Raw genomic sequence first — 14,820 nt, forward strand, 5'->3', positions numbered from 1 at the left:
CAGCTCAGGTTGTGATCTCAGCATTATGAGATCGAGCCTTGTGTCAGACTCCTCGATGGGCGTGGGACCTGCCCGAGATTCTCTCTCTCCCTCTGCCCCCTACTCCCCTTCTCTAAAATAAATAAAAAATAATAGACAATAAAAATGTGAAAGCCATTCTTAGCTCATGGTTCCCACGAAAAGATGGGTGGGATTTGGATGGACCCCAGGGTGTCCACCCCTGAACTAAAATGTTACAAACTCAGTTCAGGCCCCCAGGATACCACTTCCCAAAGTGCCCCCACCATCCCTAGAGTCAGCCACTCTCTGAAATTCGTATTTTTCATCCTATACATACTATTACCTGTGAATTGCATTTGTGCATATCCCTAAACAGTGTATAGTATTGATTTGTATGTTTTGTACTTCACAGAAATGATATCCTACTTTGGATACCCTTCTGCCCCTCTGCTCAGGACTCTGTCTGTCCTGCCGTGTGTGGAGCAGAGCTTGGTCTTTTTCACTCCTGTATGATACTCCACCATGCGCGCCCACCACCTTTAATTATTCTTTCTCGGGAATGTGTGGACATTTAGCTTGCTCCCCACAAAGACCTTTCCTTGCAGGTACCACCTATTTCCTTCCTCACCATGACCTTTCCAGGGAGGTAGTCTAACAACCCCATTACCCAGACGAGCCAGCTTTTCACTCAAGCAGTTCACTAACTTTCTCAAAGTCATGAAGAGCGACATCAAAATTTTGAATCTGGTGGAACCTGAGTTTATAACCTCTTTGCCATAGGTCGGTATGTTGTGTTTTATTAAAGTAATGATAACTGATCCTCCCAACGATGACCTCGCAATACTGATGTGCGTAGTCTTTTTCTGAGGACACCTTGAATCAGCGCCAATCATTACTGCTTGTAGTTTAGCCCTTTGGAAACCGCCAGGCGTGGTATCATGCACACGAACCAGAAACCTCACTTCCTAACCACAGCGGGTAGGAATTTAGGAGGAATAACTACCGGCCACAGTGCAAGGGCTGAACAGTTTTCAATAAAAAAAATGAGAAAGACCCAGGAGACGTGTCCCACATTTTCCTTGCCCTCCATAGCATTTTATCAACGCCGTAATTCGGGAGCTAGTGTTTCCTTCCCCTTGGTGGGGACCAAAGTGATGGGCTGGGAGTGTGGCTACCAAGAGGGACTTGTTCAATGTTGTGAATGCCTTCTGAGCCTCTGTCTGTCCATCTAACTAACATCAGGTCCATTTTTCCCTCGAAACTGCAGTCAACCCCCTCTTTGGATTCCCCTAAGCCTCTGCTTTGGGGAATCCAAACTCCAACTCTGCCTCTCCGCCTGTCCCTCCCTTCCTCTGCTGAGAAGGCTCCCTCGCTCTCTTCAGCTCATTCCGATGACATTTAAAAGAGACCGGAATACAATTTTTCTAATGGCAAAATACCGTATGAAGGAGGGGAAAGTTTTAATCAAGTGGGTGTATTCTCCGGAGGGGAGCAAGCACTTCATTTTAATTCCTCATTTCCCTTTGATGAAAAGTTTAGTGAATTTTTATTATGTAGAATTTATAAGACGGCCGGGTTTAGGTAATCAGCTTTAATATTTATACTCTTAGGGAAAGAAATAGGAATCATTAGTAAGCATGCATAATTAATGAATAAATTATATTTCCCTTTGTTTTCTGCCAGGTACAAGGAAATGCTAGAACTGGTGATCTCACCCAGCCTCACCGTAAACCGCGATCGTCCGGGTAAAGCGAAGCTTAACCGTGCGGATGTCTGGACTCTGAGTGACGTAGAAGGTAGGCCTCCCGGTGTGAGTGTTGGTGGGCCTGTGGCAGTCGCACTCGCCCCGCGGAATTTAGTTAAGGGACTAACAGCCTTCGACACGTGTCCTTTCCCAAGTACCGTCATTATGATGATCTCTCCTCTCGCCGTTGGGATTGTTGCCTCTGGACCCGAACTTTGGCGTGCATTGCTAACAATGCTGCTGTCCTGTCTGGTCATTAGAGAGGCGAGTGTGCTCGTTCGTGTCCCAAACTTCCTGTGCCAAGAAATGCTGACACCTCCTGGGACGATAGGCAGTTTCAGGTGTGTCCCAGGGCCCGGCCCTGGGTGTGTCCCGCAGGGTCAGGGCTCCGGCTCCGAGGCTGTCCCCCAGCACCGTCCTGCCATCACGCATCCTGGCGGGCGATTTGTTTACAAAGGTTTGACGCTGGGACAAGAACTCATCTGCCTTTTGCTTTCGGGTTGGGTTAGAGTCAAGGAAGCAGAGGAGAGTTAAGCTGTTTAAAAAATTATTGGCAAGTGATGCAGCCGAACTAGTTTTCACTAGAACAATTCCAGCTATTGTTTGCCCTGTTTGGGATCTGTCAGCCCTCCTGGGAGAGCTGGGTGGTAGCAGAAGGCATTAAGCTATTATGTTTAACCATTGGACTTAACCCTTTATGTGGCCAGCTTTGGGATTTGATGCTGGTGTCCTGATATCCCGGGCTGTCTCTCCCGCCCTGTCTGTGTTTGATTACGGTTCGAGGGACAGAAGTGCTACGTTACCATCGTGGAAAACCAGAGACTTGTGTCTAGTCAAATACAGCATCGCCAGGAATTTGCTCTTAAGCAACTCCAGGCCTCCAGGGAGTAATCCTTGCTGTCACCAGGACAATGACATTTCCCTTGCATGCTGGTAATGAAGCAGGGACAAGCCCACTCAAAGACCACCAGGAGGGTCTAGGATTTCCACCACCCCCGCCCCCACCAAACCACATGCTGGAGAACACACCCTCATTCTTCTTGGCACTTTGGAGGGTCCATGTTGACCCCCCCCCGGGGGGGGCTCTTTGAGAGTTGGAGACAGTTTATTAAGCCCTGTTCAAAAACAGTCATTCTCTTCTTTCCGAGTGGAGGCACTCTTCAACCTCGGGCTTTATTTCAGAGCTGGGAGAGCTAGGAGGAGGAGGAGGTTGGTGGGTGAGGAGGATCCCAGGCTAAACTCTAGACCCACTGCTTCCCAGCCAGATGGCCTCCAGCAAATTATTTCATCTTTCTGAGCCTCCATTTTCTCACCTGTGAAATGGGGGCATAGTCATGACCCACTCCATAGCATGCTTACTGCTGCCGGCCACGGTTGGTACCAGGACGTGTGGTACCAGGGTTAAACGTAGCATTGCATGGTCATTCGTTTCGGAGCCAGATCACCACAAGGACCGTAAAACCAGGGTTGCAAACCAGCAGCTCACAGCCAAATCTGGTCCTCATGAATGCCTTTGTTTGGTTTACACTCCACTTTAAATAAAAGTGAACTTGTAAAAACCAGGAGCGCTCACATAAAAATCTTGAATTTCTACTTGCTTTTGATAATGCTGAACGCTTTAGAGACGCAGGGCCTACATTCCCACCTGGCTGCCACTAGTGGGAGCTGGGAAGCAGCTGTCCCTGAGATGAGTCCCAGCCACTTCTTTCGTCCTTAATTTTTGTGAGCATGTACTTAGTGCAGGCACCGTGAAAAGCAGTGTAACTATAGATGAACCCTCCTCCTCCTCTGCCCCGGCAGAGGAAACACAGGGCCCTTGCTGTGTACCAGGGATGGATGTCTAACTCACTGAATCCCCACACCCCCTGTGGTTAAGCTTTGTGTTAACAATGAGGGAACTGAGGCACAGAGAGGTCAAGAGATCCTGAGGTCGCTTGATCGAGTTGACACAGTTCAGTGACTGCCAGAATTTGAACCTGAGCCGTCTAACCCTGAAATCTCTTCTAATCAGTACACTATCATGTTTCTCACTGAGTTATTACACCCTTATTAGGCTAAGAGCCCATCTTACAGATGCATAAGTTGAGGCATGGGAGAATTAAATATTAAGTAAGCGGCCCAAAGACACACAACCAGTGGCAGGGCCAGGAAACGAACCCAGGCACTCCAGCTCCAGTGTCTCCACTTCTAAACCTCAGACTCACTTTCTCCCAAGCCCTGAAGAGTCCTCAGACCCCAGATTATTTGTCCTCCACAGTGGTAGCACCCACAGACTGTCTCTCTCCTGTCCTCACCCTTTCCACTGCCCTGGAGCAGTTGCTCCCAAATTCAGAGCAGGCAGAGCCAGTAGGGTCAGGTTACGCATGCACATGCGCACACACACACACACACACACACACATGCACCCACACACTTTTCTTTCTCTTGAGATGGGCTATGCGCTCCTGGGCTCTGCAGGGAACATTCTGCCCTGGCTCTGGCCTCTAGTGCCAGGTTCATCAGCTGCCCTTCCAGCCTGGCCTCCTGGGCCCTTCCGTGACAGAGTCATTATTGACTGCAGGGGCCCGGGTCCAGGGAGGGGCCCAAGGGGGGCACAAGCCAGGGGGCCTCCATTCAGGGTGTTCTGGAAGGAATCTGAAACCCAGAAATCCCCCGGTGGCTCCCACTGCATTCGTGCTGCTTCTTACTGCCTGCCCCCCACACCCCCAGTCCCCGGCGTGGTCACCCAGCCTCTCTGGAATTTCTTTGCCTCCTCTGTTAAAGGGGAGCAATTGTTCCACGGACCATGTGAGGATGAAATGGTTAAAACATGGAAAGGACTAAGCTTTTCTTAAAAAGTATAGAATACGATCTAATTTCCTTCCTTTCGGCCACCAGGCTCACCTTGTCTGTTGCCGCCAGCCTCTCCAGCTCGGCTCCTCCCCATCCCCTTTGCTCAGTAGACCTAGCCTTGACCTTGTTTCTTTTGCTGTAAATCAGGAGCGTGATGCTGCCCTCGGGGCCTTGGCACGTGCTGTCCCCTTGGCCTGGACCAGTGTCCCCATCTGTGGGGCCATCCCTCAGCCTTCAGGGCTCATCAGGGAGGTCTTTTCCTCTTTCTATCAGAAGTAACGGTTCATTCACTCATGCAACAGGTGTTTCTTCAGCCGCCTGCCCAGCTTTGTTTGAAGCACTGGGAAGTCAGCATACAAAGGCCCCTGACTTCCTGGAGTCTGCCCCAAGGGGCTGGCAGGCCAGAGGCTGATAATAACAGTAAATAAGCAAAATACAGAGCCGGGCAGGCAGTGATACACGTTGTGGTTGGGGGAGGCAGGGGGGAAGCCGGGGAGGAGCCTGGGGAATGCAGGGGTGTGGGGATGTCCCTGGAAAGATAACACTTGAGTAAAGACCTTAAGGAGATGAAGGAGGGTGTTCCTGTTGACGAGGAAGGAGAGCCTCGGATGCAGAGGGAACTACAAGTGCAAAGGGTCTGGGGCAGCCTCGTCCGCAGAGTGCCTGAGAGTGGTAAGGAGGCGGCATGGCTGGAGCCCAGTGAGCCAGGGACCGTGGGGGAGAGGAGGGGAGGTCCGGACAGTGGCCAGGCTCAGACCTTGAGAGCCACAGGAAGGACCTTGGCTCCTACCTTGAGTGAGATGGGAGCTCTGCGAGGGTTTGGCACAGAGGAGAGACCTCTGATCTGTGTATTGACAGGACCCCTCGGGCTGGGCTGGGTGACTGGGTGTGGGGACCCATGGGGAGCCCAGGGGCCAGCGAGGGAGGCATTGCAGTAACCCAGGTGAGAGGTGCCGGTGCCTTGGACCTGGGCAGGGAGAAAGGGCAGATTCAGGACCGGATTTGAGGGCAGAGCCGACAGAACCCGCACCCACATGGTTCTGTGTCCTGTTTCCTTTTCTTCATCATCCTTCTCTCTGTCAGAAGGCACGTGTTTGTTCGCCTGTTGTGTATCGTGTCCTCGGCCCGCATGTCAGTTCTCAGAAGGCAGACGTGGCCCACCTCAGTCACCTGTGTGTCCCCCCTGCTGAGAACGGTGTGTGACGCCTCCTAGGTGCTTCGGAAATCCTCCAAATGCAGGAGAACAGAAGCCGGAGCCCTGCCCATGACCGTGTGCGCCTTCACACCTCACAGTCCTCACCACCCTGTACCCCTGCGAGAGCCCTTCCTTTTCCTCTGTTTCTCCGTGACACACCAGTTTCTGCTCACCAGCAAATACACACACACACAATCCTTACAAAGACTTGAAACCCTGGACCACATCTACCCGAGATCAGTGTCTCTTCCCTTCCCTGGAAGTAACCACCGTGACCTGTTTTGTGTGTCTGTCGAGGCCGTTCTGTAAGAAGTCACATCTGTATCAACATGTGTTTATGTGGCTTAGGTGTGTATATTTTTATATATTTAAACATGTATGTTTACCATAGAAATTATAGTATCGCTAGAAAAAAAATCAAATACAAATCTATCGCTTATATAATACATATTTGTTATAACTTGCTCTGCTCACTCAGGACCCACGAAGTAATGATTTACCTCTTTTTTGTTTGACCGCATGACACACCGAAGAACGACGATGCCCAGTTCATGAAGCCGTCCCCCTGGGGAGGAGCACGAGGTTATCTGTAATTGTTTGCTCTTACAGACAACGCTAGGGGTATCGTGCGTGCTGCTGTTTGAACACGTGTCCTGCTTCTCTAGGCAAGAGGCTGAGAAGTGGAGGGACGGAGTCACAGGTCTCCCCTCCCTGGTCTTACAGACCCCCCTCAGCCTCATCACAAAAACCTCCCGAGCCCCTCTGGCTGGTTGGTAGCTTCTCGTTCATTCCTTCTCGTTTCTGCAGCCAGGCGGTCAACAGTTTGTTTGATGCACCTGCTGGGCACGAGGCCCTGGGGACGACCCCCCCACACACACTGCCTGGCTTCAGGGCCTTTGCAGGTCACTCTGCTCCCAGAGGCACTTTCAGCGTCTCCCCATGATCGCTGCACCCCACATCCTATAGGCTTTGGGCTCAGCCTGAGCTCAGTGTATATCCCAGCTCTGTCACTTGCCTCCCGTGTGACCTTGACCAAATTCCTATTCTCCACCAGCCTGTGTCCTCACCTGGATAGTGAAGATATGCTGGCTGTGTGTGTTTGGTAAATTGTTCCAGAATGCCTGCTGTGAGCCAGCACCTGGTGCGGTGATGGGCACATAAAGGTGGTTGAAACTGACGAGTCACCCTCCCAGAGCTTCTCTTCTGGTGGAAGAGACAGGTACTGTCTTTTTAAACCAACAAGGGATTTCAGATGGTGGTGGTTTCTATGAGGAAGTAAAGCAGGGATATGGTAGGGTGACCTGCAGGTGGGCCAGTGGTTAGAAGGGTTTTCATGTGATTATGCTAAAGCCTTGCGGAGTGCTTAGAAAGCAGCTCAGTGGAGGTTAGCTTCGTGTCTCTCCCTCTTTAATGTGCATAGACTCAGTTGGGGACTTTGTTAAATTGCAGACCCCAAGAGTCTGCATTTCTAACAGGCCCCCTGGCGATGTCGATGCTCTGCCCGGCTTCCCCAGCCACTCTTAGGAGCAAGGGGTTAGCTTGGTTGTGCATCAGAATTACTTTCCAAGTTTTCTTAGCGCGCACATGGCAGGACTCCACTCCTAGCATTGCTGATTCAGTAAAGGTTTGGTCTGGGGCCCCAAAATTTGTGTTTCTGACAAGTTCCAGGTGATACTGATACTGCTGGCCCCAAAACCACACCCTGAGAACAAGGCTTTTGCACCGTTTTCAAATCTGTCTGCTCACCAGAATCTCCTGGGAAGTTTAAAAAAGTTTTTAAAAAGACTCATGTCCAGATGCCACACCCAGAGAATCTGATTTAATTGGTCAGAAGTATGACCCACGCAATGGGATTTTTCTAAAGCTCTCCAGATGAGTTTATTGTGTTCCAGGATGGAGAACAGTGTTCTTAGATGGTGAATTTCTCCAGGACAAGGACAGTTTTTTATTCCTAGATATGTATTTAAATTATTGTCCCTGATTAGCACACAGCTCAGTCTATGACTCATGGTAGAGCCTTAAAAATTGTTAATGGGTGGATAGGTAGATAGAGCAATGGATGGAAGAGTAAAGGATAGATGGATGGATGATGGATGGATGAAGGATGGATGGATGATGGTTGGGTGGATGGATGGATGATGGATGGATGATGGATGGATGAAGGATGGATGGACGGATGGATGGATGGATGAAGGATGGATGGATGGATGGATGGATAGATGGATGATGGTTGGATGGGTAGATGGATGGATGGATAGATGGATGGATGGATGGATGGAAGATGGATGGATGGATGGATGGAAGATGGATGGATGGATGGATGGAAGATGGATGGATGGATGGATGGATGATGGTTGGATGGAAGATGGATGGATGAAGGATGGACGGACGGATGGGTGGAAGATGGATGGATGAATGGATAGATGGATGGATGGATGAAGGATGGACGGATGGATGGAAGATGGATGGATGGATGGAAGATGGATGGATGGATGGATGGATGGATGGATGGATGATGGATGGAAGATGGATGGGTGGATGGAGGATGGATGGAGGATGGGTAGATGGGTGGAGCATGGATATGGATCAGTGGAGGGTGGATGCATGAATGGGGAAGGATCATGGATGGCTGGAGGATGGATGGACGGGAGGAGAATGGATGTGGATGGATGGAGGATGGATGAAGGCGTGGGTGGATGAAAGGATCAAGGATGGATGGGTGGGTGGAGGATAGATGTGTGGATGAGTGGGGAGATAGCTGGCTGGCTGGCTGGGTGAATGAATGAATGAATGAATGAATACAGGGTGGTCTTGAGGATCACAGATAACTTGAGGCTGATTTAGCTTTGAATCCTTAATAAAGTTTCCTTAATTCCCCCTTATTTATTTCCCTGCCTTATTTCCCTATCTGTAAAATACAGATAATAACTTTCTCATTGGGCTGTTATGGACAACGATAGAGATAAGTCTCATGCAGCCCTTAGCACAGTGTCTGCCTTATAGAAACTGCTTGAGAAATATGAGCTATCATTCATTCCTCTTCAAGGGAAAATTGGATTTGAATTGTATCCTGTCTCCTGGAAGGAGAGGAAAAAATGTTACAGAACTGAGAAAGCAAAACTGAATAAAGAAAACTTTTTTGTTTAAAATGCAGGTATGGGGGTGCTTGGGTGACTCGGTGGGTTAAGCAGCTGCCTTCAGCTCAGGTCATGATTCCAGAGTCCTGGGATCGAGTCCTGCATTGGGCTCTCTGCTCAGTGAGGAGCCTGCTTCTCTCTCTTCCTCTGCCTGCTGCTCCCCCTACTTGTGCACTATCTCTGTCAAATAAATAAATAAAAGTCTTTTAAAAAATAAAATGCTGATACCAAAAAAAAAAAAGAAAGAAAGAAAGAAAGAGAGATACATTTGCAGAGGCCAATGTAACATCTCATTAAGGGTTTCCTCTGAGGGGTAAGACTGTGCCCACAGGACAAGCTGGGCTGTCTACTCTCAGACCTCCTGTTCTTCCTCTGCGCTGGGCATGATAGGGTCTGATTTTCGGTTCCCATCTCACCGGTTCCAGCCTGGAGCTGGCAGGTTTTGATTCATCTCATCCAAGCCAGGTGGAGCTGCCCAGACTTCTGCCGAGTCCTCACCTGGGGAGACGCAGATCAGCTTCCACTCTCCTACCCTGTAGCCTTCCCCAGCTGGCTTCCTGGGGGCCTCAGCACCCAGCACAACCTCTACCCGAACAGAACAGAAATCCCACTCTGGGGATGTTGGTATACTGTGAAGGAGATTGCCAATCCCCTCTTTATGAGAAAAGGCACGGGCGATTATTAATTATTGAGCGCCTTCTCTACGTGAAGAGCTCTAGCCCCTGGCAGTGTCTCCCGGACTCCCCACCTTCTCCAGCCACTCTCTGTGGTATGTGGGTACCACCTCTCCTGCTGCTGGCTTACTGATTTTTCTTTAAAACAATTCCCTTTCAATACCTTCTTTTTTTTTTTTTAAGATTTTATTTATTTGACACAGAGATCACAAGTAGGCAGAGAGGCAGGCAGAGAGAGAGAGAGAGAGGAAGAAGCAGGCTCCCTGCCCAGGACCCTGGGATCATGACTTGAGCCAAAAGCAGAGGCTTTAATGTTCCAGAAATGAAAAGTATTGCCTTTGATAGTCTTGCAGTGGTTCTAATATATGCATTTAGATAAATCGGTGTTGGTTTATGGGTGCCTGGGTGGCTCAGTGAGTTAAAGTTTCTGCCTTTGGCTCAGGTCATTATCTCCGGGTCCTGGGATCGAGCCCCACATCAGGCCCTCTGCTGAGCGGGTAGGGGGCTTTCTGCTCTGCCTACTTGTGATCTCTGTCGTCAAATAAATAAATAAAATCTTAAAAAAGAATCAGTGATGGTTTAAATAGAAGAGTGTGTATTTACGTACCCTTTCAAATCATCGAACTCTATGGGATACCCCAGCCTTGTTCCTTGCAGTCCTCAGGAACACCCCTCCAAGGGACAGATGCCTTGTTCACTGTGACATAGCCACTCAATGAGAGTCAAAACTGGGGTTAGTGCTTCTGGACTTCTAACACGGTGCTCTCTCCTGCTGTCCTTGTCCCTGGCCTGAGAGTACTTTAAACCACCCATACAGACGACATGAGCTGACTGGGTTAGTAGACTTGCATCTTTCATAGCAAAGACCTGCATCTAGACATCTTGCACTAGAAACAGTCCCATCCTGTGGGGATCATGGAAGCAGGCCCCTGGGGTCAAATTAGGCAACATAGTAGTGGCTGCTGCTTTCAGAATCATTAGCTTCTAAATCCTCCCAGTGAGAGGTAAAAAAAGTGTCAACATTCAAATTGGGCTCATGGATTCAAGTGGCTTAAGCAAGGGCCCCTGGAGAACGGGAAGCTAATATGAGCTTCTGCCCGGGGAGCCCTTGGCAGGTACCTGCCTTTGCAATGCCAGCAGCAGCTCTGCAGGTGTGAGCTATGATCCCATCTTGTGAATGTGGAAACCAAGGCTTAGAGAGAGGAAGGGACAGGCACAAGGTCACGTGGTTATTTTGCTGCAGCCGCAGGATTTGAATTTGGGACCGATCCCTTAAACCCATGTGCTTTTTTAGGGAAGAACTTTAAATTGACAAATTAGAGAGATTTGGGTTGTAGATCTGGCCCACCCACAACAGATACATAAAAGCCCAGATGAAGGAACAAAGTATGAAGACCCTGCACAAGTTTCTTCACGCAGTCATGTGTACACACGGTCACACACAAGTGTGCATTCATGCACGTAGACCTAGCTTTATTTGCCTCATTTTATTTTTTTAAAGATTTTGTTTATTTATTTGACAGAGATCACAAGTAGGCAGAGAGGCAGGCACAGAGAGAGGGGGAAGCAGGCTTCCAGCTGAGCAGAGAGCCCGATGCGGGGCTCAATCCTAGGACCCTGAGATCATCCTAGGACCCTTGCTCGTCTTCTGGGACCCATATGCATTTGAGTTTGTGACTTCTGGAAGGGAGATTTCTTTTTCTGAACCTGGAATTGGGATACTTTTTAATGATTCACAGGGGTTTTCTTAGCCTGTAGCCCAGACTCTCTCTTGAAGCTCAGAAGTGTGGTTTCCTGGCTTCCTGTGTCAGTCTCACCGGGGAGCTTTCTTTTTTCTTTTTTTTTTTTCTCTCCTTTCAGGATTTCACTTAAATTCAAGTTAGTTAACATCTGGTGTAGTATTAGTTTCAGGGGTAGAATTTAGTGATTCTTCAGTTGCATATAACACCTAGTGCTCATTCCTATCAAGTGTCTTCCTCAATGCCCATCCCCCAGTAACTCCATCCCCCCTACCTCCCCTCCAGCAACCCCCAGTTTGTTTCCTAGAGTTAAGAGTCTCTTATAGTTTGTCTTCTCTGTTTTCATCTTATTTTTCCTTCCCTTCCCTTATGCTCATCTGTTTTGTTTCTTAAATTCCACATATGAGTGAAGTCATCTGGTATTTCTCTTTCTCTGATTGGCTTATTTTGCTTAACATTATACCGTCTAGTTTCATCCATGTTAGTGTAAATGGTAAGATTTCGTTTTTGATGGCTGTGTAATATTCCATTGTATATCTACCCCACATCTTCTTTATCCACTCATCTGTTGATAGACATCTCGGCTCTTTCCACAGTTTGGCTGTTGTGGACATTGCTGCTATAAACATTGGGGGTGCACGTGCCCCTTCGGATCCCCACGTTTGCAGCCTTTGGATAAACACCTACTAGTGCAATTGCTGGGTCATAGGCTAGTTCTAGCTTTAATTTTTTTGAGGAACCTCCGTACTGTTTTCACCTGGGATCTTTCTTGGCCTGCAGGCTGGGAGTCTGCATCTTCACAAGGTCCCCAGGGAGTCCTGTGCAGGGTAAGGCACCAGGTGCACTGCTCTGTACCATTCACTTTCTTCCTTTGCACTTGTTCTCGTTCTAATTAAGCACTTATTTGCATAATCCTTTGTTTGGCGTCCATCTTCCCCACTTAGGCAGTTCTGGACTGCTTTAGCTCATTGTTATAACCCAATTCCTAGAACATTCCTGGTACAGGTAAGGCAACGAGTAAGTGAATGAGTGAATGAATGAATGAATGAATGGGCTCATTCCAGAGGCCGTGGCCATCTGTTTAGCTAATCCTTCTCCCTTTACCCATGGGAAGCTGGGGAGGAAGAGGAGACTTAAGAGTTTTAAATTCAGAATTAAATGGAGGAGGCTCTGTCTCCCTCCCCCGTCGAGAGCTAGCTGTCCCGTTTTATGTGTCAACCCCATCCCCCAAGACACGTGGTGAGACTCGGAGATCGGCTACCTTGGGTCAGGTCACTAGGGCGGGTTTCACCTCTGGCAACATGGATATGGTTGATGCCCCTTGACCTCAGCCTCGTCTATCACGGCAAGTTCAGTGGCACTAACAACGTTGAGAACAAGAAGCTGTGGTCCGTGCAAGTCCAGGCTCTAGACCCCACCAGTAGGAGTGTGGGCCGCTGCAGCTTCTGAATATAATGTTTCCGACCCCTGAAGATGCTGGGGGCTCACCTGACGAGTGCAGTCTGAGGGTCACCTGCCCCTTGTGCCGGTGGCCCCGTGTTGGTGTTGGGGTGACCATAAGGAGTATGACCTCCCCCTAGATTGTGCTCCCACAACTCCCACTGCCAGACTCTGTAACACTCTGGCATCACGCAGGGACTCATGACCATGGTCCACCCACTGCCTGCCTTTCTGGCAAACTGTGGTACCATGGTCGTGCCGCCAGCCAGAGCGCCGTGCCTGCACACAGCAGCGGCACCCGCACGGCGTGGGGGTGGGATTGTTCCTCTGCTGCATGGAGATCAGGCGCCTGGCCTCCTGCGTCTCCACCCTCAGTGGGTCTCTCTGGCTCTAACTACCATCCAAAGAAAGCTGTCAGGTACAGCAGCATTCAAAAAGTAGTGAAGCGGGCCTCTGGGGGTATCACCGAGAGCCGTCCTGGGCTGTACTGAGGTCTAGGTTGTCACCTACGACTTGAACAGTGATGTCGCACCGGGGCTGGCACTGCCCACAGGATCGTCCCATTGGGCCCACTTCCTAGTTTGCAGAAGATGACAACTGCACGCAGGCCTCCTGGTCCTTGTGACCTCCAAGGACATAGCCTTGGGCCACAGCAGCAGCAGCACCGGACAGAAAGAGAAGCTCTCCGCTCCGGGCAAGTCCCCGCCTCTGCTCTGCGCCCAAAGCACTGAGCATCCCCGTCCTGGACATAGTCCACCCAGGCCCCCAGAAGAAGGAAGGAGCTTGAAAGCCCCACCTTGTCACAAGCCATCAGGATTTCCAATGAGGTGTATGGCATTGCCACCTGGAGTAAAAGGCAGAAGGGAAGGGTGGCAGGTAGGGAAGGGGGAAGGGGGTCATTCCATATATAAGGTACTCATTTTCTAGGTTTCCCTGCCCGGTTCTCTTGGGATGAAAAGTTCAATATGATACCCGCCCACAAAAGATAAAAGCCTATGTTCAAAAGTCCCACAGCCTGTAGAAGGCATATCTTTCACTGAATACCCGTCTCTCACTTGCACAGTCGTCTGGGGGTGTGCTGGGGCGGGAAGGGGAGAGGATTGTAGGTTTGCACAGCAGGAGAGGGAGACCTGCCCACGTGGGGAAGCCAGGTTGCTCAGCAATTCAGAGCAGGGGAAGCTGGAGTGAAGCAAACATGCAAATCACAGCACAGAGGCTGGGGCAGAAAGATGCTTCAAATTTACAGAACGCCAAGTTCATCCAAGCCCATAGGAATGTTTCCATAAGATGTGATTTTTATGAATATTTACATATTTATTTAAGAAAACATATTCAAAATGTTTAATTCAGTAACTTATGCATTACCAAATGCATTGAGATCATGGGCTTTTACCAATAATGATATTGTGGCTGCTTCGGAATGAGGCAGTTCATTCTCTCGTCCTGGGGGAGGATGAGGACGGGTGCTGGAGGTCCTGCCTGGGGCGGCGCAGCCCAACTAGGGACAGTAGCATTGAGGGAGCACCTACAGCACTTTCCCCGACATTAGACCACGGCTGTTCTCAACACATAGTAAGAAATGTATTTTTTTTAATATTTTATTTATTTATTTGACAGACAGAGATCACAAGTAGGCAGAAAGGCAGGCAAAAAGAGAAGGGGGAGCCGGCTCCCTATCGAGCAGAGAGCCCGATGCGGGACTCGATCCCAGGACCCTGAGATCATGACCCGAGCCTAAGGCAGAAGCTTTAACCCATTGAGCCACCCAGGTGCCCCAAGAAATGTATTTTTGCACACCACTCAGCACACAGACACACGCCTGTGCGCACACACACACATTCCAGAGCACATTCTCATGTCTGTAACTGGAACAAATGTCTCACCCAAACCCTTCTTACTCTGGGCAATACATGCTGCTGTTGTCTATTTTATTTTATTGTTTGGCTCTAGCTGTTAGTCCCTGAATGGGCTTCAGGACTCCTGCCCTTGACCCTGGGGGTCTGGGACCTCAACAGAATTTGACTCAGCCAAGGTGGCAGTTCAAGGAATGGACTTGGGA

General features: G+C 49.5%; 1 protein-coding gene across 5 annotated transcripts in view; it reads left to right on the top strand.

The window, feature by feature from the left end:
* Positions 1-14,820, top strand: part of EYA2 (EYA transcriptional coactivator and phosphatase 2) — a 272,621-nt gene that overhangs the window by 82,781 nt on the left and 175,020 nt on the right. For 3 of the 5 annotated variants that reach the window (XM_082744870.1, XM_082744873.1, XM_082744874.1), the window contains exon 2: positions 1,684-1,796. In XM_082744870.1, the coding sequence (XP_082600996.1) occupies positions 1,694-1,796 (103 nt within the window). In that variant the 5' untranslated portion in view covers positions 1,684-1,693. Of the gene's footprint in view, positions 1-1,683; positions 1,797-5,724; positions 5,847-14,820 lie in introns of those variants that run through there. The other 2 variants (XM_082744872.1, XM_082744871.1) reach the window with 2 other exon arrangements.

This window comes from Mustela nivalis, assembly GCF_964662115.1.
Source record: "Mustela nivalis genome assembly, chromosome: 8".
Taxonomy (NCBI): domain Eukaryota; kingdom Metazoa; phylum Chordata; class Mammalia; order Carnivora; family Mustelidae; genus Mustela; species Mustela nivalis.